This window comes from Akebia trifoliata, chromosome 12 (assembly GCF_017979445.1).
Source record: "Akebia trifoliata isolate Shusen 1 chromosome 12, ASM1797944v1, whole genome shotgun sequence".
Classification (NCBI taxonomy): Eukaryota; Viridiplantae; Streptophyta; class Magnoliopsida; order Ranunculales; family Lardizabalaceae; genus Akebia; species Akebia trifoliata.
The window spans coordinates 24899027-24926822 of record NC_141386.1 but is presented as its reverse complement, the minus strand read 5'-3'; the positions used below and the strand labels follow the sequence as shown (position 1 = coordinate 24926822).

Here is a 27796-nt window from a genome sequence, read left to right as displayed (position 1 = left end):
CTTCACAAAAAATGAAAAATAAGCATTTGTGTTCTTGACAAATGTCACTTCTTTCTTAATATGAATCTCTGACACAGATTCTTCTTGTAACAATCTTCCTCAATTACTCTTTTGCATTTTGAAATCTCATACAGAATTTAACATTGCAAGTAACCAAAGGTTATTCCAATTCATCAAACGGATGATAGTTCACTTTTTTTAACCCCATTAAAAGTACTTGTAGTCTTCAACATTTCAGTCATTTTTTTTTTCAAAGAAAACATTTATACTATCGGTAAATAATTAATACTTTTTTCTTTTAATAACATATAGGATATCCCACATCAAAAAATGTTGTGGACTACGGTTGCACAGTCCAACTCCACGGAAATTTCTCCATGTGCAATAGGGTAAATCAAGAGGCCACTCCAATTTCAAACACACAACTAGAAGGAACAAATTCCCTTGTCGCTTAGGGTAACTTTTGTAATTTCATGGAGGAAGTTTTGTAATTTCTTTTAGATTTGTGTTAAAAGTGAAAATGCAAATCATCCCCTTAGTTGCATAAATTTATAAATTTCAAATTTCTTTATTTGAAATCAGTCTCATCTATTCATAGACACTATTCTTTTAGAAATTTTTGTTTTTTGTTTTGTTTATCTCTTAGTCTATAGATATAGTTTATATTGAAAATTTAGAAAAACTCAAAATTTGTTGAAACAAAAATCATAGAAGCTGATAATGGTTATAATGAAGGAAATAGGTATAAACAGCAAAACCATCAGAGAGCAGATATCATGTTTATGACAACTAAATAGGAGAGCAGTTTATGAACTGTAGTGGTTTTCTTCATCACCAGAGTGTATTTCTCATTTTTTATAAAGGGTTTTGATCAAAATATAATATAGTTACCAAAGCTGACCAAAATCCCAACCAAACTACTTAAATTGAATGCTGCCCCAAGTTTTCTCTATCATATAATTTCAAAGTGCAAAGCAATAATAACCGTTATTGCTGAGGCCGGGCTCTTTTGGTGGTGACTACTAATTTCTTATCCTCATCAGTTACTCCTCCCAACTTTTCGATACTAATCCACTCTTCTTTACAAATTTGTGACTTCTTTCTTAACAGGTTTACCTTCCCCATCATACAGCCTTTCCTACAGAGAGACCTGAAACTTTCTGTCTCAAACCTTGGATCATTTTGAGAATCCCTAGCCTTTACAAGCCAATCTCATGCCACCAATGGGCATTCAACCTTGTACTCACACAGTTACATCCTCAAAGCAGTCTATGGTTGCTCCAAATTTAGGTACTTGTTGGGAATTTAGAGAGTTCTAGGGTTCCCTTTACATTCTAATAAATACGTGGTAGGTCCCAGTAGTTGGGTGTAGTCCTTCCTGCACCATAGCCTTCTCCTCTACTTTTTGTATTTTACACAGAAGAAGTATTATTACGTAAGAGGAAGAATCTGGTTTCAGAATTTTTTTTTTCTTTTTCTAGTATTTTGAGAGCTTTCATCAGGCAATTCTCCTGAGTAAGTGAATCATTGATGCTAATAAATCCCTCTACATCATCTCGTCATAGGTTCCCCCCGGGAAAAAAAAAAGAGAACGTGTGGGTACAAGAAGTAGCATCCAGAGTTACACTTACACACCACCCATAAGAAGTAGCATCCAGAGTAGGTATACAGGAGTTTGATCTCTCTCTCCAAAACTCATTTAGCTTCAACTATATACGCCGAGACAGATGTTACACCTACACACCACCCATCAAGAAATACGTTGAAACTCCATCCCCTAGGAGAGTCATAAACTTTTTGGTCTCCTCCCTGCACATAGAAAATGTCTTTTGAGTCTTGGGTTATTTTTGAATTTCTCCATAGTTTTTGGAATGTACGAATGGCTTCACATTTTTTGGGTAGATAAATAATATGTCAATCTTAGAACAAAAGTGAGTAAGCTTAACTCATAAGCAGTTAGTTATCCCCACATAAATTAAATCAAAAGGCAGCATGGATTAATTTATCAAATATGTTAAGAGGTGATCTCCACTGATGCTGTAGTTTTCCATTCTTACAATTCTTCACAAAAAGAGAAAAATGAGTGTTTTGATCATAATATAATAGTTATCAGAATCTCACTTAAATTGAAACAAATATCAACAAAAATAGGGGGATACTGGTCCCTTTTAACTTAACCGTCTTCTCATGAGAAAAATGTTTGTCTCGGCGGTAAAGGTGGAACGTAAGGTCTTCGAGATTAAGGAGGTCTGGGTTCATCGCTATAGAGGAATAGAGATTAAGGAGAAGGGTAGAAGAATGGAGTCGACACTTCAATTGTTGGAGGAGGAAGTAAGATGGGCGTCGAATCAACTTGAACTAGCGAGAACCTCATTGAAAATATTCAAGGCGAAATATTCGAAAGGTGGAAGAATCTTTATGATACAAGGCGAACAGAATTCTTATGGCAGATTTCTGAAATTACAGCAGTTTTCGGAAAAATTTCGTTCACGTGGAATTGTGGTCCCAGAAGATGCAGGAGGTAAAGGCTGGGGGGAAGTTGGTGAGGCGATAAAAACATGGTTCAACCAACTAGAGAAGAAGGCGCGGGTGGTAGAGGGAGGGATCATCAATCCATGGGTGAAGGATATTAATAATGTTCCAGTGGATAAAACAGAGGTTCCAGCTTCGCCAGGGGAGGAGATGAAATCTGGTACTGTGACTGTGCAAGCCCACAACAATGGTACAATGCTCGGCAGATGGAGATGGGCTTTTATTGTTAATTCAAGCTCTATGGAGGCAGATTGGGCGAATTTCTTGTCTGTTACGAAGAGAGGCCTGTCTCATTCCTCCAAGATCAAGCTATTAGTTTGGGAACCTCGAACTCGGATTTTGATGGTGGGTAATAGAGAAGAATTCTTAAGAGTGAAACTGAGGAAAACAATCTCGATGGGTAATGTTTCCTTTAACTTACGCCCTTGGTTCGCGGATTGTAACACTTTAAAACCAGCTTGGAATGAGGAGGGTACTTGGGTGGACATCAGTGGACTACCGTTCCATTTATGGAGTAACCATGCATTTCGGAAAATAGGTTATCAACTGGGTGGTCTTCATGCGGTGGAATCAAGCACCCTATCTTGTGCGAGATTAGACAGTGTGAAGCTAAGGGTCAGATGTTCGCCATGGAAGATGCCTCGAGGTTTGTACCTCTGGTTTGATGGCTTCCGGTACAAGTTAGGGGTGGAGGTGACAGATGAGGCAGGTAAGGGACAGGAGTCCTTAACGGAACTGAAAATAAGGGCTTATGGAGAGAGCAGCAGCTCTATGGAGAAAAGTACCCAAGTGACTGATGAGCTTATTTGCCCAGAAGAAGACGCAGGTCAGATGGAGAAGATGATACCTGGTCATAGTGGTACAGGTCGGGCATTATCAGATCTCGATGGAGGTGGCGTACGTAATTATCCAAAGTTCAAATTTCGTTCCTTTTTAGGAACACATGTCCAACGGGATTTCCTTATAAAGCCACGTAGATGGAGGGTGCAGCAAACTCGTACATTGCATTTATTACGGAGCAGCTAGAAACCTAGAATACACTAGGTGGCTGCGAGTGAATGGGATGGTAGAGCCTCAAGAGTCCATTGGGTTAGTGGAGCCAGGACTGCCCAACGAAAGTGGATCAGGATATAAGTGGTTAGAGTCTAGCCCAAGGTCATAAGAGTTGGGCTGCAGAAGCTATGTCCTATAAGACCAGTATTATTGGGCATTATTGGGCCGGATAGCGTTGGCCCGTTTAGTGAAATTGGGGCTTCTAAAGCGGCAGATTCAGACGTTGACCCAAGCCTTGTTAAAGAGTCCAAAGACAACTATAAAAGGGCTAAGAAACGAGCTGGCCCAATTGCTATTAGGAAAGGGCTGATCGTGAGAAAAATCCATGGTGGGTTAAATCGAGTAGACGAGAGGAAGAACAAGTTAGACAAAGAAAAGGAAACAAAAGTAAATCGTTCGGTAATCTCATCATCTTCGTTCTCTATTGAGAAAAACGCAGCCATCAAGAAGGACCAAGAGGTTTTTAGGGGACCAGGGGTCGACGGTACATCGGGTCCTGTGAACGGTAAGGGTGTGTGATGGAAATCGAGGAGTGGAGATGCAAGTGGAGAGAGAAGCATCGTTCCAACTCGTCAAGACTGCCAGTTAGAAGATTGGGGTCACAAATACCGATATAGGACAGTTAATGGATTGCGGTGTTTGTCGACAAGTTTGTTCGAACGAGATGTAGGGGATACTGATGAGGGATTTGAGACGGGGAAGATTAAAAATGGGTCGCAGCCCGAGAGTGGGGATTCAGAAGGAAGTATCACAGAGGTTACGACTTCATGTTAATACAAACAGATGCCAGTAGACAAGCTCAAGAGGGCGTGAAGACATCAGTATCATCAAGGCAGAAAAAAGTCAGAGAGGAAAAGACAGAGTACCATGCAGTGGTGGTGACTAGGATATGGGAAAGACTTCGAGCTGGCCTATGGCGACACCCGGTTAGTTTAAAAGTTGCAAATACCCCAAGCAGTAGTATGAAAGAGGTTAGAAATACGGGAACATTACTGGTTAAGGTCCTATCCAATCCCTTCCTTTTTTCTCAGGTATTCTCCCTGACCTCTGGTCATTTGTCTGGCCAATTTGGTTATCGTTTTCATGCAATAGTGTCGTGGTTTTCTTCTTTGGATACTCCGTTGTATGGTCCACATGGTATTTCCTCTTTTTACAGGTCTCGACCTCCTTCAGCCTCCATCATCCCCTGCTATCCTTCGATCTTATCCGAGAGGGGGAAGGTAGAAGGGAGAACAGGAAAGATGGCAGTCAGTTAGCTTTGGTTTCATTAACCTCCGCCTCGAGATCAGTGGAGCTGGATGTTGTTAACAGATCAGAGATGCTTATGGGTGGAAATCGGGCTGACAGAGATGCAGGGGAGCCGACAAAGGAAGAGCACGAGGCAGGGGTAGTGAGGACAAAATTGGAGACTGTGGAATGGCTAGTTAGTGAAGCTCTGAATTTAGTAAAAGACTTTGGTATAGTCCCAGAAACAGAGGATAGAGATTGTTCACTGATTTTGAGGGTGGCTGTAGGGGATCTAAGAGATACTATTAGTCTAGAAGTTAGTGGTGGTAGCCCCATTGGAGATTACTAGGAGTTTAATCAGACATAGAGCGGATAAGGTGTCGGTTAGGTTGGAAACAAGGTAGGTTGGTCTTGTAAGTGGCGGGTCTTTGTTAGGTGTCCAATGTCGTTAAAAGTTCTTTCTTGGAATGTTAAGGGATTGGGAGATAGGAGAAAAAGGGCAGCAGTGAAAGCTTTCATAAGGAGTAAAAATCTGCTCATTGTTACGTTGCAGGAATCGAAATTGGCGTCTTATGATGATAAGATCATAAAGGAAATTTGGGGGAATAACATTGAGTGGATAGCTCTACCTGCTTTAGGTTCAGCCAGTGGGTTATCATCATGTGGAATAAAGATTGGATCCAAGTGATAGACAATCTAGTAGGGGCCTTCTCGATTTCTATTAGGTGCATGAAAAGGGATGAAGAGTTCCAATGGGTGTTCACTGGGATTTATGGCCCAACCATTAGTAAGGAGAGAACTCAATTTTGAGAGGAACTTGAAGACGTTGCAGGGTATTGGGACAAACCTTGGGTCTTGGGTGGGGATTTTAATATCACCAGATTTACTCATGAGAAGAATAGGGGCTCGAATATATCTAAGGGGATGAGAAACTTTAATGATTTCATAGGTAGACACCGCTTAATGGATTTTCCCCTCTTGGGTAGATGTTTCACATGGTCCAACAACCAGGTTAATTCTACGATGTTCAGGTTAGACAGGTTCTTGGTTGATAATGCTTGGGAGGAAAAGTTTCAAAATGTGATTCATTCGGCTAGTCCTAGCCCTGTTTTTGACCACACCCCAATCTTTTTGGAGGCAGGCCATCCTAGACATCACCCTCTCCCTTTTAGATTTGATAATATGTGGTTGGTTCAACCCAATTTTTTAGATCTAGTAAGGAAGTGGTGGAATGAGTGTCCGGTCATAGGAAACCCGGGTTGTGTCTTCAGAAAGAAGCTCAAATTCTTGAAAGACAAGTTGAAGGTGTGGAACAAAGAGGTTTTGGGGAGAATTGAAGGAAAAAAAAAAGAGATTTTGATAGACATTGAATTTTGGAACAAAAAGGAGGAAGAAAGGAATCTAGACTTTGGATGAAAGGAGTAAAAGAATGGAGTTTAAACTGGAATTCCAAAGAGTGGCGCTTATGGAGAAGATAAGTTGGAAACAAAAGTCGATGGTCAAATGGTTGAAAGAAGAGGATAACAACACAAAAAATTTTCACAAAATTGCCAACTTCCATAGAAGAAGTAATCAGATTGATAAGCTCTACATCAAAGATACCTTGGTGACAGGAGAAGAGAATATTAGGGAAGGGGTGGTGAGTTTTTACGAAGATCTGTACAAGGAAAAGGAACCAATGAGACCGAGGCCGGATAATCTAGACTTTGATTCCTTGAATCAGGAGGATAGGGAGTGGTTGGAAAGACAAATAGGGGAGGAGGAGGTCAGATCAGTTCTTTTTTCGATGAGTGGGGATAAGTCGCCGGGACTGGATGGTTTTAATATGGAGTTTTTCAAACATTGTTGGGATATCGTTTCGAGAGATTTTATGGAGGTCATCAAGGAATTGCAAGAGAGGACGTGCCTGGATTATAGTCTTAATAACACTTTTGTGGCCTTGATCCCTAAAAGAGTCGGGGTGGATAAACTAGAAGAGGCCATTAGTTTGGTGGGATCGGTATATAAGATCATATCCAAAGTGCTAGCGTCGCGGTTGAAAACAGTTCTCCCAAGTCTTATAGGTGATGATCAAAGGGCTTTTATCAAGGGTAGACAAATTTTAGATGGTGTTTTGATGGTCAATGAGTGTCTAGATTCTAGGATAAAAAATAAGGAAGATGGTATGATAGGAAAAATTGATTTACAAAAGGCTTATGACCACATGAACTAGGCGTTCTTAGAATATATGATGGGGAGAATGGGTTTTGGTCCAAGGTGGATAAGTTGGATAATGAAATGTGTTACGACGGTTTCTTACTCGATTCTTGTCAACGGGAGTCCGGCTGATTTTTTTAGAGGGTCGAGAGGTTTAAGGCAAGGGGATCCTTTATCTCCCTTTCTGTTTCTTATTGTTGCTGAAGCCTTGGGGAGACTGTTTCTCACCTCCAATTTGCAGATGATACCCTAGTCTTTTTGGAGAACTCGAGGGATCAAGTGAGGGTGCTACGTGTGTTATTATGTTGTTTTGAGGCTATGTCAGGTTTACATACCAACCTGCAGAAGAGCAAACTGTTCGGAGTAGGAGAGGTAGAGGATATTCATTTGATGGCCATAACTCTAGGCTGTGGGTATGATACCTTGCCCACTTCCTATTTGGGTCTACCATTGGGAGCACCCTATAATAGTACCAAAATCTGGGATAACGTGTTTGAGAGGATGGAAAAGAGGTTGAGCACGTGGAAGGCTAATTATTTGTCGAACGGTGGGAAAGTGACTTTTTAGCACTTTATCGAGTATCCTGATTTACTTTCTTTCTCTATTCACGCTCCCGAGATCCGTCGAAATTAGATTGGAAAGGCTCATGAGGAACTTTCTGTGAAATGATAGGAGCGATAGGAAGAAGTATCATTTGGTTAGATGGAAGACGATTTGCATGCCTAAGAAGAACGGCGGTCTGGGTATCAGGGGTCTTAGATTAGTCAATAGAGCGCTTCTAGGTAAATGGCTTTGGAGGTTTGGCGAGGAGATGGGTAGTTTGTGGAGGAAAGTTATTAAGGCTAAATACGGGGACAAGAGTCTAGGTTGGTATAGTGGTGAGTCCAAAGTCTCGTATGGGTGTAGTGTTTGAAAAGGGATTCTGAAAGTCAGCAAGGATTTCGAGTAAGGGATTAGATTCAAAGCAGGTTTGGGGGACAAAATTAAATTTTGGGAATATAGTTGGTGCGGCACTTCATTTCTGGCGACTCAATTCTCATCCTTATACACATGTTCTATTAAGAAGAATCAATCAATTCAGCAGTGTTTGGTTCGCAACGAGTCCGGTCATACTTGGGATTTGGGGTTCAGGAGAAATTTTAATGATTGGGAGCTAACTGAGGTTACATCTTTCCTTGATCTCCTGCATACGTTTCACCTTAACGAAAGCGAACATGATAGGTGGGAATGGATTAGAGCGAAGGACTCGAGATTCTCTGTAAGGTCATTATCTAAGTGGCTCACTCCTCTGGCTGAGCGAGCCACCTCGGGTTCTATCATTTGGTCAAGGTCAGTACCCTCAAAAATCTCATTCTTTGTCTGGTTGGCTTTCCTTGGACAATGGATAACTTGATTGCTCGGGGATGGATCACTCCCAATTGTTGCCCCCTTTGTTTGATGGAAGGGGAGTCGGTAGATCATATTTTTATTCACTGCTCATTCTCCCATAAAATTTGGTCAAATTTCCTTGGTTTATTCGGTACTAATTGGGTTCTTCCTAGTAAGTTTTTTTCTTTGTTGGATGAGTGGTCCAGTAATGTTTTTCACAACAGAAAGCGCTACCTGTGGGCTATACTTCCATCGGTGATTGCTTGGGGGATTTGGAACGAGAGAAATAATAGGGTGTTCAATGACAGGATCAAAAGTTCTCATGAAGATTTCTTAGAGATCTTGGGCTACTTATTCCTATGGTCTAAGCTAAACATGGCATTCGCGGGGATTTCTTTTGATGATTTTGTTTTTAGATGGGAATCTTTTTGTTAACTAGTGTTGTTGTTTGTTTCTTCTCCTTGTAGTTCTTTGTGAGGCTTTCTCGGCCTCATTGTTTTTGTTTTTTCCTCTTTGCAATATATTATACTTAAAAAAAAAAGTCTTCTCATTAACTCCTCCCAACTCTTCCATTCTAATCACAATCCACATTTCCTTGTAAATTATAGTCACTCCTTTCTCAATCTGAATCTCTGAAACTGGCTCTCAAATTGGTCACTCCTTTCATTTTCAACCATTTCACGATCTGATACAAATTCAACATTGAAGACTTGCAGTAACAAGAAGGGTTTCTATATTATATTTCTACAATAAAAATACTTTTTAACATTTTGGTCGTTTCTTTTCATGGAGGAAGTAACATATTTTGAATTTTTTTTTAGAAAAGTATAATATATTGATAAAGAAGGAAAACAAAATACAAGGAGGCCGAGAAAGCCTCAACAAGAGAATCAAAGAAAAACTACAACATTAATAATCACATAAAGAGTGCCATCTAGAAACGAAATCATCCAAAGTTGCCCCACGAAGTGTATGTTCTGTTTTGACCAAATGTATAAAAACCCAATATCTCCAAGAAGCATGCATGAGAGCTACTAGTCTTATTATTGAACACTCTATTATTTCTCTCGTTCCAGACCCCACAAGCAATAGCCGCCGGTAGCATATCCCACAAGATCCGTTTCTTGGTGTGAAAAGCATTACTGGTCCACTCTACTAACAAAGAAGAGAACTTACGAGGAGGAACCCAAATAACATGGAAAATATTGGAAATATTAGAATTGTTAGTTCTAGTTTTACTAATATTAGTTTATTTCTTCTTATTTATTTATTTATTTCTTTGTAAGGGTATTTATGACTAATATATTATATATATATGCCAAACTCTAATTATGGAGTAAGGTTTTTTCTCTTCTAAAACACTTCTTGGTATCAGAGCCTCCATCTTCGTTTATTCCTAAATAAATAAATAAATAAATTCTACAATCAAACCTACAAGTCATTAGCAAACCTGCGATCAGGTTTTATGCTCTAAACAACCTCCGATCAGGTTGTATGGCCTGAATCAAGTCTGTGATCCTACCTCTAGGTCATTAGCAAACCTGTGATCAGGTTTTACGCCCTGCAACAGCCTGCGATCAGGTTGTATGGCCTGAATCAAGTCTGCAACCATACCTCTAGGTCATTAGCAAACCTGCGATCAGGTTTTATGCCCTGCAACAGCCTGCGATCAGGTCATATGCTCCAAATCAAGTCTGTGATCATATCTACAGGACATTAGGAAACCTGCGATCAGGTTTTATGCCCTAAAAACTGCCTGCGATCAGGTTATATGGTCCTAAACAAGCCTGTGACGCTAGCAGACAGAGATTGGAGCCTTGTGATCCGTTTATATGCTCTATTCAAGCCCTACGATCAGACATTCAGGCTGCCCTTATGATCAGTTCTACAATAGCTCTAAGGTTGTACGAAGATATTATTTTGTGACTTTCTTCAATAGCAATAACAAAGAATATTTTTTCTTTGAACTTCAATAGCAAGGGGCTTCGACAATACTAAACGGGAGATCTCCATTCAATCCAAAGTTCCTTCATGTTCATAGTGTGCAATGACAACGCCTCATGAGACTAAGGATTCTACCACAACTTTTGGGGCAAATTTCTCAGTCCAGCGTATAACCAATGCACCATTAGATGGTCGTAACTTTCAGTCCTGGTCTAGGTCTGTACGCCTCTATTTGGGTAGTAGAGGCAAATCTGGTTGGTTGACAGGTGTTATTCCTAAGCCACCACTCATTGATCCAAAATTTGAACAATGGAAAATTGATAATTGCACCATTCTTGGATGGTTATTTAATTGCATTGAACAACGCATCTACACTATGTTTATGTATCATAAGACTGTCTCTTCTTTGTGGACAGCTCCCACTCAAACATATACACATGCTCGTAATGACTCCCAAATTTATGAACTTTATCGGGATATTGCTTAGGCTACACAGGAAAATCAGAGTGTTGCCGATTACTTTGGGTTCTTTCAGTCTCAATGGGAGGAACTCTTGCACACTGAGTCTATGGCTGAGTTGTTTGCTGAGGCAGCCGAGTATGTAGTCAAGAGAATTGCTTGTCATCAGACATATCAGTTCTTCATAGGTCTACGCCCTGAGTTTGAAGCACTGCGGACTCAAATTCTTAATACCACGCCTCTACTGTCCTTATTTAAGACATTTGTGACCATTGATAGCGATGAGTGTCGTTGCCGTGTCGTTCCCTCTTAGATTTAGTCTCTTGTCATTATCCCTGCTTTAGATACAGATCAGATGGCTCTCGCAGTCAATTTGGGTTTCTCTAACTCTCGTACTCAAGTATCTGGGAATCGAGGTCGTGGTAGCCGTAATGGTCTTACGTGTAGCCACTGTGGGAAGATTGGCCATGAGAAGCCCGTTGTTTTCAACTCTATCCCCACCTGTTGAGATCTTCTGGGGGATAGTCCCGTGCTGCTATTGTGGAATCTACTTCTGTTGAACCTGCATCCCTTGGAACTATTGATTTGCAACACCTACAGACGCAGATTACAACTATTGTATGGGATCAGCTCCAAGCTCAGACTCTCATCCTCAATAGTTGCATCTGTTACCACACCTCCAGGTACCTCTTCTGCATTTCATGCCTCTCAGTCTGGCTCTGCTCTTCTGACTTGGGTAATTGATTCTAGTGCTTCTGATCACATGACCGGTGAGTCTAATAATGTTATTTCTCCCATTTTTCCTACTACTCATAAGGAGGTTCGCCTTGCTGATGGGTCTCTTACACCTATTCACAGCAAGGGTTCCTTGACCCCTGATTTTTCTCTTGATTTTGTTTTCCATGTTCCTCATCTATCTCTTAACCTTATGTCTGTGAGTAGTATAACAAAATCTCTAAATTGTTCTGTAACATTTTTTCCTACCTACTATGTCTTTCAGGACCTGACTTTGAGGAGGATTTTTGGCAAGGGGTATGAGAGGGATGGGTTGTACCTGTTTGACGCTCCACCCACTGCTGCTCCAGCTTCCGTCCTCCCACTCACTGGAAATCATACTTTTTTCAGCACTTATGTTCATTATTTCCTGCTTTAAAATTTTCTTGTAATGGACATAAATTTCAGTGCTCTGTGTGTGAGCTTTCTAAACACACACGTACATCTTATATTCCTTGCATGCATCGTTTTAATGCTATTTTTGACTTAGTTCATTCTAATGTTTGGGGGCCTTCTCCTGTTACGACTTTTAATAGTCATAGATATTATGTTACATTTATTGATGACTATTCTCATTGTATTTGGATTTATTTAATGCGTTCTCGATCTGAGGTGCTCCCTATTTTTGCTAATTTCCTAAAAATGATTCAGACTCAGTACAACATTACTGTCAAATCTCTTATGACTGATAATGGAGGAGAATAAATTTCTGATGGGATTCGGTCCCATTTCCATGCGCATGGTATGCTTCATCAGTTAACTTGCCCATACACCCTTGAGCAAAACGGGGTGGCGGAACGTAAGAACTGCCACCTCATGAACATCGTCCGTTGTCTTTTGCGAGGGATACATGTTCCCAAATCCTATTGGAATATGACCGTTCTTACTGCTTCTTTTCTAATGAACCATGTTCTTAGCCGTACCTTAGGGAGACAGGTGCCTTTTCATGTTCTTCATCCTAATAACACTCTCTTTCCCATTACACCGAGAGTTTTTGGGTGTACCTGCTTTGTTCAGGATAGAATTCCCCATCGCACCAAACTCGATGACAAAGCCATTCGTTGTGTTTTCTTAGGTTACTCATCTATGTCAAAGAGGTATCGGTGTTATAATCCACTCACCCATCGTCTTATTCGTTCCCTGGATGTCACATTTTTTGAAAATATTCCTTTTTTTCCTGTTTCATCTTCTTTGCAGGACTCTATAGTCCTACTGTCACCCGTGTTCTCCCCACCTTCTTCTTCACCGCCGCTGCAGGTTTACTCTCGGCACCCTCCCCCCTCTCAAACTTTGCTACCCTCTTCCTCGGACTCAAGTATACCACCTTCTACATTTACTCCTGTTCCTTCTATTTCTGACTCTCACTTACCTATTACACTTCGCAAAGGTAAGCGAGGGTGTATTACTGATCATCCTATTGCCCAGTTTGTTTCCTATCAGAGTCTCTCTCCATCTTATCGAGCCTATCGAGCTACCACAGACTCTATTCGGATTCCTCGATCTGTATCTGAGGCTTTATGTGATCCTAAGTGGACTAAAACTATGACTATTGAGATGGATGCAATGCAGAAGAATCATACCTGAGAACTTGTTTCTCTTCCCTCTGGGGTGCGGACTGTTGGCTGTAAATGGATTTTCATCGTCAAGTATCTTGCAGACGGTACTGTTGATCGCTACAAGGCCCGCCTCGTTGCTAAGGGCTTTACACAGACTCCGGGACAGGACTTTGGTGCCACATTTGCCCCTGTAGCTAAACTTATTACTGTCTGTCTTCTTATCTCTTTAGCGGCATGTCATTCATAGTCCTTTCACCAACTTGATGTGAAGAATGCCTTTCTAAACGGTGATTTGACGGAAATCATTTATATGGACTCCCTTTCTGGGTTTCGTCTTCAGGGGGAGTATTCTGGGAAAGTATGTCGCCTTCTCAAATCTATGTATGGCCTAAAGCAATCTCCGCGAGCTTGGTTCCAGCGCTTCTCTGAGGTCATTCTATCTATGGGTTTTTCTAGATGCCACTCTGACCATACTTGCTTTATTCGACGAGGAGTAGATGGTCGCAATACAATTGTCTTGATTTATGTGGATGATATTATAGTAACTGGAAATGATGTACAATGGATTGACAGAGTTAAGAGACAATTGGGTAATGTTTTTGAGGTTAAGGACTTAAGTCCCCTCAAGTACTTTTTGGGAATAGAGGTAGCCCGTTCACGTCGTGATATTTCGTTATCTCAACGCAAATACACATTGGATCTTCTTCAGGACACTGGTATGCTTGGTTGTCGTCCTGCTTCTTCTCCAATGGATCAAAATCATCATCTTCATGCTGAATCTGGAGAACTTTTATCTGATCTTTCATCTTACCAGAGACTCGTAGGCCGTTTGATTTATCTGACTAACACTAGACCGGATTTGACCTTTGCAGTCAGTGTAATCAGTCAGTTTATGCATATTCCGCGTAACACTCATCTTGACGTTGTGTATCGTATCCTTCGTTATTTGAAGTCTCGTCCTGGTCTTGATTTATTTTATTCGTCTACTACTCAGCCACATTTGTCATGTTTTACTGATGCTGATTATGCGGGTTCTATTACAGACAGGAGATCTACATCTGGTTTCTGTACTTTCTATGGTGGTAACCTTATTTCGTGGAAAAGTAAGAAACAGAGTGTGGTTTCTCATTCGTCTGCTGAAGTCGAGTATCGTGCTATGGCTCTTGGCACATGTGAGCTTCTTTGGCTTAGATCTTTGCTGACAGAGTTGGGATTTCCTATTGCTGGTTCCTCTTCGCTGTTCTGTGTCAACAAGTCTGCTATAATGCTTGCATCTGACTCAGTCCTTCACGAAAGAACTAAGCACATTGAGGTTGATGTTCACTTTCTTAGGGAGAAAGTTCGATCTGGTGCACTTGAGACAGTTTTTGTTTCTTCTTCAGATCAACTGGGCGATATGCTTACAAAGTCTATGGGACCCTCTGCCATTAACTCTCACCAAGCTTGGGTCTAGTTGATATATTTGCCCCAGCTTGAGAGGGGGGTATTGGAAATATTAGAATAGTTAGTTCTAGTTTTACTAATATTAGTTTATTTCTTCTTATATATTTATTTATTTGTAAGGGCATTTATGACTAATCTTTTATTATTAATTATATATATATGCCAAGCTCTAATTATGGAGTAAGGCTTTTTCTCTTCAAAAACTCTTTTAAAGACCGAGGAAGTTTGACCAAATATTGTACGAAAAAGAACAGTGAATTAAAATATGATCAACAGATTCCCCATATCTCAAACTAAGGGGACAACAATTGGGGGTGATTCATCTCTGCACAATCAGGTTATCCAACGTAAGAATCCTACCAAGGGAGGCCAACTAAACAAAGAAGGATATTTTAGAGGGGACTAACTTGGACTAAATGATGGAACCCGAAAGTGATTGCTCTATACAAGGAATGAGCTACTTATAGAAAGATCTGACCGAGAATCTCAAGTTTTTAGCCCTTATCTACTCCTATTTATCCTGTTCGCTGTCGTTGATGTGAAACGTATGCAGGAGATCAAGGAAAGATGTCACCCAGTTAGTTCCCAATCATTAAAGTTTCTCCTGAACCCCAAATCCCAAGTAGGATCGGACTTGTTGCGAATCAAACACTACTGGATAGAGTGGTTCTTAATAGAACAAACGTACAAAGACGGATATTGAGATGCCAGAGGGGAGGTGCCACACCAAATGTCCTCCCAAAATCTAATTCTATCTCCCAAACCTGCTTTGAACCTAATCCCTTTCTGAAAATCCTCGCTCACCTTAAGAATCCCTTTCCAAACACTACACACATACGAACCTTTAGACTCACCACTATACCATCCTAACCTCCTTTCCCCGTATTTGGCCATAATAACTTTCCTCCACAAACTACCCCTCTCCTCGCTGAATCTCCAAAGCCATTTTCCTAAAATAGCTCTATTAGTTATTCTAAGACCCCTTATGCCTAGTCCCCCGTTCTTCTTGGGTGTGCAAATCATTTTTCATCTGACTAAATGATACTTCCTCCTGCCTTTCATATCATTCCACAAGAAGTCCCTCATGAGAATTTCCAATCTACTTTCAACAGACCTCGAGAGCGTGAACAAAGAAAGGAAATAAACAGAGATACTCAATAAAGTGCTTTTGATCAAAGTAACATATTTTGAATTTTTATGCTAAACCTAATGTTATGGTTTGTGGAGCCTCATGGTACTGGTTAGCACATAAAATCTGTAGGGTTATATATTTCATGTAATCTGTAACAGAGAGTTTTCTCTTCATAGTGGACTTGGTGTGGATCCATCGATGCACCTTAATCTTGAGGGAACCACATAATATATGTGTTTCTGTGTATGTGATTGTCTCTTTTTCACTTCTCCATTGCTTTTGTTTTTCTTTACATGTAACAATGTAAATCATTCCATTAAGTTGCATAAATTTACAAAGCTATGAAGCTATTTTATTGCAATCAATCATATCTATCCATAAGTTTTATTCTCCAGGGAACCACATAAAATCTATGTTTCTGTGTATGTGATTGTCTTTTGTTTTTTTGTTCTCTTTTTCACTTCTCCATTGCTTCTGTTTTTCTTAACATGTTTTGTTGTTTTGTTCTCTTTTTCACTTCTCCATTGCTTCTGTTTTTCTTAACATGTAAAAATGTAAATCATTCCTTTAAGTTGCATAAATTTACAAACTATCAAGCTATTTTATTGCAATCAATCATATCTATCCATAAGTTTTATTACTTTAGAAAGTATTTTTTTCAGCTTTAAAATATCTTAATTTCTAAACTGTAAGTTTTTATAATAAAAATATTATTGTTAAAAAACTCAGTGTGTATTTTCCAATGAGCTTTCTTCTAGTTATATTATTTTAATTGCAAACCAACTTACAGATTGAAAGTTATGGTATTTTTAAAAGTCCCCCCCCATTGAAAGTTATGGTATTTTTAAAAGTCGCCCCCCCCCCCCCCCCCCCCCCCCCCCAAAACAAAACAAACAACAAAAAAAAAAAAAAAAAAACAAAAACAGAAGAAGAAGCAAAACAAGGGAAGCGGATAATGCACTGAAGTTGTAGTTTTCTTCCTTTCCATGGAGTAGGTATAATGCAAATATTTCACATTTTTCATTAAGGGTTTTATTCATAATGTAATTGTTACCAACATTCACCAAAATCCAACCGAACATAAAAAAAAAAGGAATTGAATAACTACGTATCACTTTAATTGAAACATACTGCTTACCAAAAGCAAGTAACTGATTGATCAAAATAGAATGCTGCCCCAATATTGGTTGCTTTTGCGTATTGTTCTTTTCTCCGTACCAATGAGTTTCTCTAATCGTATAATTTGAAGTGTAACAACCCATCTTGCTGAGGCCAGCTCTTTGGGTGGTGCTTCTTTCTAAATTTAGCATGCTTATCAGACTCGCAGCCAAAAGTAGTAGCAAACTGGTGACCCAGAAACCGGTTACTCAGTAACTCCTCCCAACTCTTGGATACTAACCACACAATCCACTCTTTTAAAAAAATTAGTGATTCCTTTCTTAACAGCTTTCCACGCTTACCTTCTCATCATGATGCACGGTGGATCTTGCTAAATTTAGCATGCTTATCAGACTTGCAGCCAAGATTAGTAGAAACTGGTGACCAGGAAACTGGTTTCTCAGTAACTCCTCCCAACGCTTGGATACTAATCACAAAATCCACTCTTCTTTACGTATTAATGACTCCTTTCTTAACAGCTTTCCAGTCTTTCCTTCTCATAGCGCTGCCTTTCCTACGAGGGACCCAGACCTTTCTATCTCTCTCCTGCCCTTCCTCGTGATCCGTATCACTACTCACAGTCTCCTTCAAGAGATTCTTAAGCCTTGGATCATCTAAGAATCCCTTAAATCTCATCTCAGCATAGAATTCCCTAGCCTTTACAAGCCAACCACATGCCACCAAACCTTTTACCAGAACACTATAATGTGTAGAATCGGGCACAACGTCGTACTTTTTCATTTCTGTCCACATCCTCAATGCATTACCCGGTTGCTCCAAATTTTGGTACTTATTGAGAATTAAGAAAAATGTGTGACCATTGGGACCAGAACCTGCTTCCCTCATTTGCTTAAGCAGTTCTAGTGTTGTTTCTACACTCTCCCTCTCAATAAATGCATGGTAGGTCTCGCTAGTTGGGTTTAGTCCCTCCTGCAGCATATTGGCTAGTAGCCTGCGTGCCTCCTCAAGCTTATGTGTTTCACACAGAGGAAGTATGATTGAGTTATAAGTGGAAGAATCTGGCTTCAGACTTGCCTCTTTAATTTTTTCAAGTATATTGAGAGCTTGTTTCATGCAATTTTCCCGAGTAAGTACATATATAAGTGAATTGTAGACGCTAAGGCCAGGTACCCAACCTCTCTTCTTCATCTCATCGTAGAGTCTCAACGAGTCGAATAGGTTTCCAACCTTAGAGAAACAAGAGATCATGTGTGTATAAGAAGTAGCATCCGGAGTGATACAGTAATTTGACATTTCTCTCCAGACTCTTTTGGCTTCGACTATGTCCAGAGAGATGTTACACCACCCATCAAGAATTATGTTGAAACTTTCAGACCCCAAGGGGAAGAGGTTCTTGTTTATTAGCATAAATTCTTCAGCCTCCTCAATATTCCCATGCTGACAGAGAGCACAGAGAAGGGTGTAGAATGCCTTTGAGTCTTGGGTTATTTTGAACTTCTCCATAGCTTGGAAGGTTCGAATGGCTTTGCCTGGAATATTTGCAGCTGCATAGCTAATAATAAACCCCCCACCAAAGAAAAAAAGGGAATTGATAAGAACCAAAATTTGATTTCAGGCAATAGATGGACGCAATATCAGGAAAAAGAATCCCTACACTAAAATAAGTTGGTTTCCTTGAACAGAAAAAGAGGTTAAGCGTGCACAAAAGAAATAAATACAACTACAAACAAGTTGTTTTCCTTCCAACAATAATTATCATCATTAAAGCCTTATCCCAAAAAAAATTGGTAGGTTGAATGAATATTGGACGCAATATCAGGAAAAAAAATCTCTACACTAAAATAAGTTGGTTTCCTTGAACAGAAAAAGAGGTTAAGCGTGCACAAAAGAAATAAATACAACAACTACAAGACAATTGTTTTCCTTCCAACAATAATCATCATCATTAAAGCCTTATCCCAAAAAAATTTGGTAGGTTGAATGACTTATGCCCATTCAATTCTGTCTATATTCTTTTAATCCAAGTTTCCGCTCTCTATTTTTGGTAGGTAAGTTTCCAGCCGCTTTTATCATACGATAAACAATTTTTATTTTTGGTCTTCTTGTTGTTCTTTTAGGACCTTCAACCATGTTCCTTCTACTTAGGGCTATTATTGACCCTACGTTGCACATGATCAAACTATCATCGATCTTTGTTTTACATGAGCAAACTATATTAATCGAATTCCCCTTAGTTTATGGTGCTCCTAAATTTTCATAAATGTGTTTATCTCTAATTTTATCTTTCTCTACTTTTCCCAACCAATGAAATCTTTTTCTTTCCAGAATATAAATAAATAAAACAAAACTGCCTTACTATTATATTTTTTTGGGGAAATTATTTAAAAAAAAAACCAAAAAGAAAAAAAGTAATATAATATTCAGCCCCTTTAAGGGCCAAAAATTTCTCTCATCGATTTTCTCTCTCCTACTTTTGACTTTTCCCTCGGTTTTATTCTTCTTCCACCGACAGCAACAATTTCATCTTCTTCGCTTCCATTAATTGGTTTTCGGTTTTCAACAAACAACAAAGATAAAAAAAAAATTTACTTAAATTTACATTGATCTTAAGATCGTCATCCTGAGATCGTGCTCTTGATCTTCATCACGATTATGATCAAGATTGTGATCGCAATCATAATCATAATTGTAATCTGCATCGTAGGACAATCATTATCACGTTGATTAAGATCAAGATCACTATCACGATCGTGATCTTAATCAACATGATCATGATCAAGATTGTGATCGTAATCAAGATCATCAAAATAGTGATCATGATCATGACTATGATCGTAGGACAATCATGATCACGTTGATTAAGATCACGATCATGTTGTTATAATTGATTAACAAAGTTAACAAGTAAAATAAATATTTAAATATTGTTCTTATATAAAAAAATTTATTGTAGTAGATGGCAACTAATGATGGACGTATTCTTGAAGTTCTAACTACAGATGTTTTAACCGATCAATAGGGTCACATATCGAGTGATATATGGATGGGATAGATTAGAATTTTTATTTAAAAATTAATAATACAGATAAGTTACAATTATATAATTATTTAATAATTAATTTTATAACTATGTAGATTGATTACGAGTACCATTTACGATTGCAATATCATGCACAATTTTTTAGAGATTAGGACATTAGTGGTCAACGAGAGACCCTTGTTGTTCCTGCTGGTTTTGAGCATTACCAGCGCATCCGGTGACTGCATCATGATTCATGCCTTTACTATACGTTAGCTGAGAGATTTTGACCACAGACTTGCACGTTTCACCTTCCACTTGAAGAGATGGCCATCATATTAAAGGACGCTTTTCATTGTTTAGGACTGAAGATCGATGGGTACCATGTTGTTGTGTCACGTACAACGAGAGGAGTATTTCAATCTTATCTATGAGTGTCTTGAAAGGCTACCTCCTGTTGATGGAAGCTCTTCTTACAATTCTATCAGCTTTACATGGCTATATGATACATTTGGGAGATTGTCAAATAGAGATATGCCTATAAATGAGGTAAAATTTAATTTTTTATTATTATAAAAATATTAAATTGAAATTTATATATATAAATTTATATTATTTATTAATATTTTACTGAAGAATTAACATTTATTAATATTTACATAATAAAAATATTTGTTAATATTAGTATCCCAAATGTATCACGTAGCCATGTAAAAAAAACTTCCATCAACAGGAGGTAACATTCCAAGACACTCATAGATAAGATTGGGATACTTATTTCTTGTTGTACGTGGCACAACAATAAGGTACCCATCGATCTTCAATCTTAGACAATGGAAAGTGTCCTCTAATGTGATGACTATCTCTCCAAGTGGAAGTTGAAATGTGCAAGTCTGTAGCAAAAATCTCTCAACTAATGCATAACAAAGGCAGGAATCTTAATGCAGCTACCGGATGCGCTAGTAATGCTAAAAACCAGCAGTAACAGCAAGGGTCTCTCGTTGACCACTAATGTCCCAATCTCTAAAAAATTGCGCATGATATTGCAATCGTAAATGATACTCTTAATCAATCTGCATAATTATAAAATTAATTAGTAAATAATTATATAATTGTAACCTATCTACATTATAAATTTGTAAATAAAAATTATAATCTATCCCATCCATATATCACTCGATATATGATCCTGCCGATCGATTAAAACATCTATAGTCGGACCTCTAAGAATACGTCTATCATTAGCTACCATTTATTACAATAATTTTCTTTTATATAAGTACAATATTTAAATACTTATTTTACTTATTAATTTTACTGATCGATTATAACAACACGATCATTATGAAGATCGTGATCGTGATCTTAATCAACGTGATCATGATTGTCCTATGATACGGGTCACGATCACGATCATGCTCATTATCTTAATCTTAATCAAGATCATGATCACGTTGATTAAGATTAAGATCTCACGATCACAATCTTGATCTTGATCATGATTAAGATCAAGATCATAGATTAAGATTTTAAGATCAAGATTAAGATTAAGATCAAGATCTTCATCACGATTATGATCAAGATCTTCATCACGATTCATCACGATTATGATCATGATCTTCATCACGATTATGATCATGATCATGATCACGATTGCGATCACGATCATGATCACGATTGCGATCACGATCATGATTACGATCACAATCTTGATCATCATCATGATCACGATCTTGATCAAGATCATAAGATTAAGATTTTAAGATCAAGATTAAGATCAAGATCTTTATCACGATTATGATCATGATTACGATTATGATCACGATCACGATTACGATCACGATCTTGATCATGATTAAGATAAATATCTTAAGATCAAGATCATAAGATTAAGATTTTAAGATCAAGATTAAGATCAAAATCATAAGATCAAGATCAAGATCTTCAGATTTTGTGATCAATGTAAATTTAAGTAAATGTAAATGTAAGTAAATTTTTTTTTACCTTTGTTAGTTGAAAATAGAAAAACAGTGAATGGAAGCGAAGAAGAAGAAGATGAAATTGTTGTTGTCGGTGGAAGAAGAATAAAATCGAGGGAAAGTGGAGGGAAAAGTCAAAAGTAAGAGAGAGAAAAAATTCTGACCCTTAAAGGGCCGAAAATCCGAATATTATATTATTTAAATTTTATTTTTTTAAAAACACTTATTCAGCCGTTTAAGGGCCGGAAAAGGTTGCTAATTATAATTTTTAAAAACTTAGGTTTTTTTTACGAAATATATATATATATATATATATATTTTTTTCTTGGTTTTTTTTAATAATTTCTCCTTTGTTTTTGTTTTAAAATTCCTTTTAGCACTGCAACATCACACCTAGCCATCTAGTTCTAATACTACAGGGAAAATCCTCTTCAATATCTCCTTTCAAGTATTCTTTGGCCATCAACTCTTATTGGCCAAGAACTCCTTATGCTCAGTCTTGATCCTACTTATTTTATAGTTGTTGCATGCTCTCTAGTCTCATCAACTAATATTCCACTTGCGTAACGCGTCTTTTCACATTACATAGCTCTAGTCCTAGCCCCGGTAGAAGAGTAGGGTATACATGACCATCAATAGTTGTACAAAACTTTGCCATCTCCTAACATGAGGATTCTTGCTTTAATGGGAAAAAAACCCTTTGTCATCTTCAAATGCACATGCCTTTAAACTACTATAATGGTGAAAACACCTACTGTCATTCATTTCCTGCCTCTTTCACCTCTTTTTTTAGTTTTAAAATTATTAAAACTAAAAGGGAAAAGATTTATTACATTAAGCCAAGTTTATAACATTTATTTTCCTTTCATGTTTAAAGAAGCTAACTGGACAGAAGACATTTTAGCAAGTATTTTCTTGTCTCTAGAAGAGCTTATTTTGTTAATTATCTGAACAAACTAAGAGAGGGCAACATAAATATGAACACACGTATTTTATTATTGTTAATAGTATAGTCTGTAGTGCCTAATCTTTTTTCCTCTCCTTGTCCCTTTTTTTTTTCGCTGGGGAGGGTGGTCTCAGGATTTACAGTTCAACCCAGATACCAAAACAAATATATTTCTTAAGCTCTATAATAAAAATTTAATAAAAACTAGGGTCAAAAATAAAATATTGCAATCAAAACAGATAATATCTTTTTCATTTCGCTTATCTTAGCATATAATTCAATATACTTATAATCTAATTATATTGTATTCTACTAATTTGTAATTGTAGTTTCAATATAATTCAGACACATATCCTAATCTTTTACTTTTGTCTTAGCATATGGTCACCAACATATAATTCTAAGCTCTAAAACAGATATTTCATTAGAGAACTATAGAATCAACATAGAAAACCCATCAACACAAATAAGAATTCATGTTAAAATTCACTCTTCCTATCTATTTTGATTGCTATTTTTGCGCAAAAAGAACATACTCTTAAGAGGTGGTTTATGCACACAAAAAAAAACCATTTTCTGTGTTAAATCCATTTCTACAAATGGGATTAATCTCTCACCTCTCAATCATGATAAGCATTGCCCTTCGAGGATCGCTAGAAGATCGAACCATGTCACAAACAAGGCGCCACGCAATACTGAACCTCCTCTGATTACCCAATACCCAGACCATCAAATCCCAAGCTCTTGAACTGTTACAACCCCATTTCTCACCCCATTTGAAGACCAAAAGGGCCAATTTCCATTCATCTCTAAGCGCCCAAATCGCTGAACAAACCAAACCTCCAGTGGGTCGAAGCCCTGATTCATCCAGAAAATCCATGGCATCTCCTTCTGAGGAAAACTGATTGGTCTTCTTCCTAAGATTTTCCAGAAAAACCCCATCAATGGCTGGCTCTTCTTCTACCTCGAAATCCCTAATTTTACTGTAAAGAAGGAGGGTTTGATCGAGAGAGGGTTTAGGGGATGAGAGATGATGATGAAGTTTGGGCAGAGATGGTGGGTGAGTTGCAGAAGAGAAGGAAGAAGGGGTGTAGGATAAGAGTGGTGGTGGGTGAAGGATAAGGGGAAAAAGAAGCAGAGTTTGGGTTCTTTTCAGCTTCAACCTTGTGAGGAAGAAGTGTTGAACTACCATCATCGAAGCACACGTTGGGAACTTCGGACTGGGAGAATGATTCAAAACCGAGTCGTGCTAATAGCGCTCACTAGGGGTGCACATTGGATTGGGTAAATCCGAGAACCAAACCAATCCGAAGCCTTTTGGATTGGATTGCTTCGGATTGAGCATGGTTTGCTTCGGATGCAAATTGTATATAAAAAAATCTGATTGATTTGGTTCGATTCCAGATTAGGGGTATAATAGAACTGAATCAATCCAAGAACCGAACTAATCTGAAGTATATATATATATAGGGTCCCGTTCAGCAACAAACATTTTGGCAAACAATTTGGCAAAACATTTTTCATAACATGGGTTAGAGGTTTTGGAATGGGCTGATTTTTGGTGAGAATGATCTCTATGGTGAGGAGATCATCCTCACCAAAAATCAGCCCATTCCAAAACTTCTAACCCCAGTCTACAAGTTGAAAAATCGTGGACCGTCCATTTTTTGTAAACCATTTTTGATGGGGTTAGAGGTTTTGGAATGGGCTGATTTTTAGTGATGATGATCTCCTCATTGTAGAGATCATCCTCACCAAAAATCAGCCTATTCCAAAACCTCTAACCCATGTTTTGAAAAATGTTTGTTGAAACATTTCCCATATATATATATATTTATTTAAAAATAAAACTATTTCTTAGTTTCATTTTTCTATTATCTATTTCTCTCTCTCAACTGTGTTAGTATGTTACGAAGAGGTAACTCATCATAGTCTTCTACTTCATCTCCTCCATTTTTTTCTAACAAAAACTCATACAAAATATACACACATCTCTCTCTCAACTCTTAAATGGATCAACTCATTTATGGAAAAACTTTTTCAAAGAGTTTGATTTTTTATTTTTTTTTACGAGAACCTTTATGCTATGTTTGATAAATGAAATATACTATACGAACCTAGACTTGGATTCATTAATCTACCATTTATGAATTAGTTTCCTCACTAATCCATTAAAATTATAATTTTTTTTTATTCTCATTGAATTTTCTCTAATTTTTAATTTATACAAATTTCAATCAAAATTTAATCATAAAATCATTTTCATTTTAAAAATAAGCATTATTTATGATATGATTTAAAGGATTCTTTTTTTGAAACAAAAAATACTAATTTTTCTATTTTGAAAGTATGAGAATCGAGAACCGATCCGAAACAAGGTTGGTTTGGATTGGTTCGATTCTATAAGGTAATTGGATTGGTTCGGTTCCAAATTTGTAGAACTGATCATATTTGGTTCGGTTCCAATTTTGCCAAAATCCGAACCAATCTGAACCATGTGCACCCCTAGCGCTCACCATATACTCTCTTAGTGCCCAGTTATTCGGGTCGCCCACACCAAATTTTTCATAGTACTCTTTAACCACACCTACTCATTATGTCGACTTACTAAAATTCTTGAAAGTCATCGAACAACTTTCTATAGGTTCGCAATTAAACTTGTTTTAGTTGATTTAATAGGCACCTACTGAAAATTACATACCCAACTTGGTATCTAATCAACATACCAAACATGAGAAAATTTTGTTTGGTGGATATTTGACTGGACACTATAAAACTGATTCGATAAATAGCTATCGAATATCAAAAAATAAATTTGATAAGTAACTACCGAAAAAAAAAATCTCGTGTAATCCTAACACCTCCAATTGAGTCTACCCAATCTTTTTTGTAATGTTTGATATAAGTACCTACCAAAAATAATTTTCTTGTATATAACTCTAACACCTCCAATCAAGTCTACAGAATCAATTTTGTAATGTTTGGTAAGAAGTTACGTTTGGTAGGATACCTACCAACTCTATTAAAACAAGTTCAGTCTGAACCTACCCAACAAAATGTGTTAATTAATCTTCAAGTTCTTTGATTCAAAATCATCGTTTTAAAAGTTTTAATAATTGATTTTATGAAAATACTCATATTTAAAAGAAAAAAATAACTTCAAAAATAATATTTCTTTTTGAACTTGATCGAATGTGTTGAAAATGGATGACTACCGAACTCTCAAATTAAAAATTAAAATTCAACAGTGAAAATTTAATTCTTTTTTTTTTTTTTTTTGATTTCTTTTGAAATTTTTTAAAATTTTTTCCTTTATAATCATGTGACATAAGATCATATTTTTAGATGCCACAAATTGATTAGGTAAGGATCATCTCCAAGATATGTTAAGTAGCAAATTAACCTCATCAATTTGAATATTGTGACGTGGATCCGCTTTTAAAGTTTGCTGAGTAACAAACTTGATAAGAGTAAGGTTTTGTGGTGGAGTTTTTTAATAAAAATGTAACAGTTAGGTCTGCCGGGCATAATCTCTCTCAACAAACAAATATTAGTTTCTCAATCTAGAGTTAATCAGTAGACTTGGTTTTAAAATTCCGTGTTCTGTATTGTCTCAACTCTCAATCCCTACTGATACTGAGTTGATTCATCCGATTCAATTCATCTCTAACTGAATGAGATAACCCATTTAACTCAGTTTATAATTATTTAACACAGCTTCTATTGCCACACCAATTTTTACTAATGGTGCCCAAAATGTGTGTCAATTGTTTGGTGATTTGCATACGAATTGAAGTGGCGTTAGCAAAAGTTGATCTGGCAATAGAACACTCTTATTTCTTTAAAAATAAATAATCACATTTTTAAAAACTAAACAAAAAAACTTTGATACACTGAGTGGAATACATGGGAAATAGCATCTATTATAATGAAATCATCCTTACGTGGTTGTGTGCATCTTCCTGGGTTTGCTTGGCTATCCCTAGAGTTAGAGAAAATGATGATTTCTTGCCTTTTTTCTAGTAACTTAACAAAAAACACTAATCCATGGCGAAGCATCCAGGGTTCAAAAGATTGGTTAGGCCCATCTCGCTTATGAACAATATAACATGGAGCCAGATGATTCCGCAATACATATCAAGGTCAGAATGTGATCAATTGTTTTTGCATCTCATAGTAGTGCCTGATTCATCTTTTATTTATTTATGCAAAATTGATGAATAAGAAGGAATGAAATATTTAAATTTATTTTTTTCTTTTAACAAAAAATAGTTGACTTTGTCGATATTTGCTAAATACATATCGAGTCATATTGCACCTCAGCCAAATAAATATAAGGACGATTCACTTTGGACAATTTTTAAAATCAAGTTAGTATTAGATTATTTCCTATTGAAAAAAACGACAAAACCCAAATTGTCTCTGGCAAGTTTAGTTTTTCATAAATTTGCCCATGTAAATTTACAGGTGTTTGAATGCAAGGAAGTGCGACCACCTAAATTTCCATGTGATCCTGAAGACTAAACAAAGACCGAGTCTATGATACAGTGTCAAGCAATAATATACAAGTTAGAAGACGAATCAAACCAAACAGAGGAGATCCCAAGCCATAAGCGATCTGGATTTCTTAAAACAATATACAAAAGGAAGGGTGTTTTCATGAATTTGGTGTCGAATCCTATAATTAGGAAACGACCCTTATCTAGTCCCCAATCCCAAATACATGAACACCACTCTTGCAATAATAAATAAATTTTTACAAGTGTAGGAAGTACAAATTACAATGACAAAAAGAAATTTAAATTTTGAGGATGGATTTTTATTAGATTAGGTAACATAACCATTCTCTGCTTCCTTTCTCTAATAAGAGGAAGACTACTAGAGAAAAGGTGGCTGCAAAACAAAACGAGTCTATTGCCATAGCTTCAGTAGTACCAGTTCCCTCAATCACGTTCACCCATATCTATAAGACTAATTTCATTGATTTGCATTTTTTTTGTCTTAAACCCTAACTTAGCTATCAATTAATGTGAAGATTAAACAGTAAGA

The 27796-nt window shown here is 37.4% G+C and overlaps 2 protein-coding genes across 2 annotated transcripts; one reads left to right on the top strand and one right to left on the bottom strand.

Moving 5' to 3' along the window:
• Positions 1–1453: 1453 nt before the first annotated feature.
• Positions 1454–24012, bottom strand: LOC147389136 (Tetratricopeptide repeat (TPR)-like superfamily protein). The gene is made up of 3 exons (XM_086417663.1): positions 23365–24012; positions 16823–18355; positions 1454–1809 (listed from the first exon to the last, which is right to left on the bottom strand). The coding sequence occupies exons 1-2, from the start codon at positions 23940–23942 to the stop codon at positions 17293–17295; spliced, it is 1641 nt and encodes a 546-aa protein (XP_086273789.1). The 5' UTR covers positions 23943–24012; the 3' UTR covers positions 1454–1809; positions 16823–17292.
• Positions 10424–11092, top strand: LOC147389137 (uncharacterized). The gene is made up of 2 exons (XM_086419741.1): positions 10424–10717; positions 10808–11092. The coding sequence occupies exons 1-2, from the start codon at positions 10424–10426 to the stop codon at positions 11090–11092; spliced, it is 579 nt and encodes a 192-aa protein (XP_086275867.1).
• Positions 24013–27796: the final 3784 nt, after the last annotated feature.

Bases quoted from the DNA above. Each gene is read 5' to 3' on its own strand.
- LOC147389136 (XM_086417663.1), bottom strand. From the start codon at position 23,942: ATGATGGTAGTTCAACACTTCTTCCTCACAAGGTTGAAGCTGAAAAGA. The intron at 18,356-23,364 runs GTGAGAGATTAA...GTTTATTATTAG, and splicing joins ATGCTTATCATGATTGAGAG to CTATGCAGCTGCAAATATTC.
- LOC147389137 (XM_086419741.1), top strand. From the start codon at position 10,424: ATGACAACGCCTCATGAGACTAAGGATTCTACCACAACTTTTGGGGCA. The intron at 10,718-10,807 runs GTCTCTTCTTTG...GATATTGCTTAG, and splicing joins TGTTTATGTATCATAAGACT to GCTACACAGGAAAATCAGAG.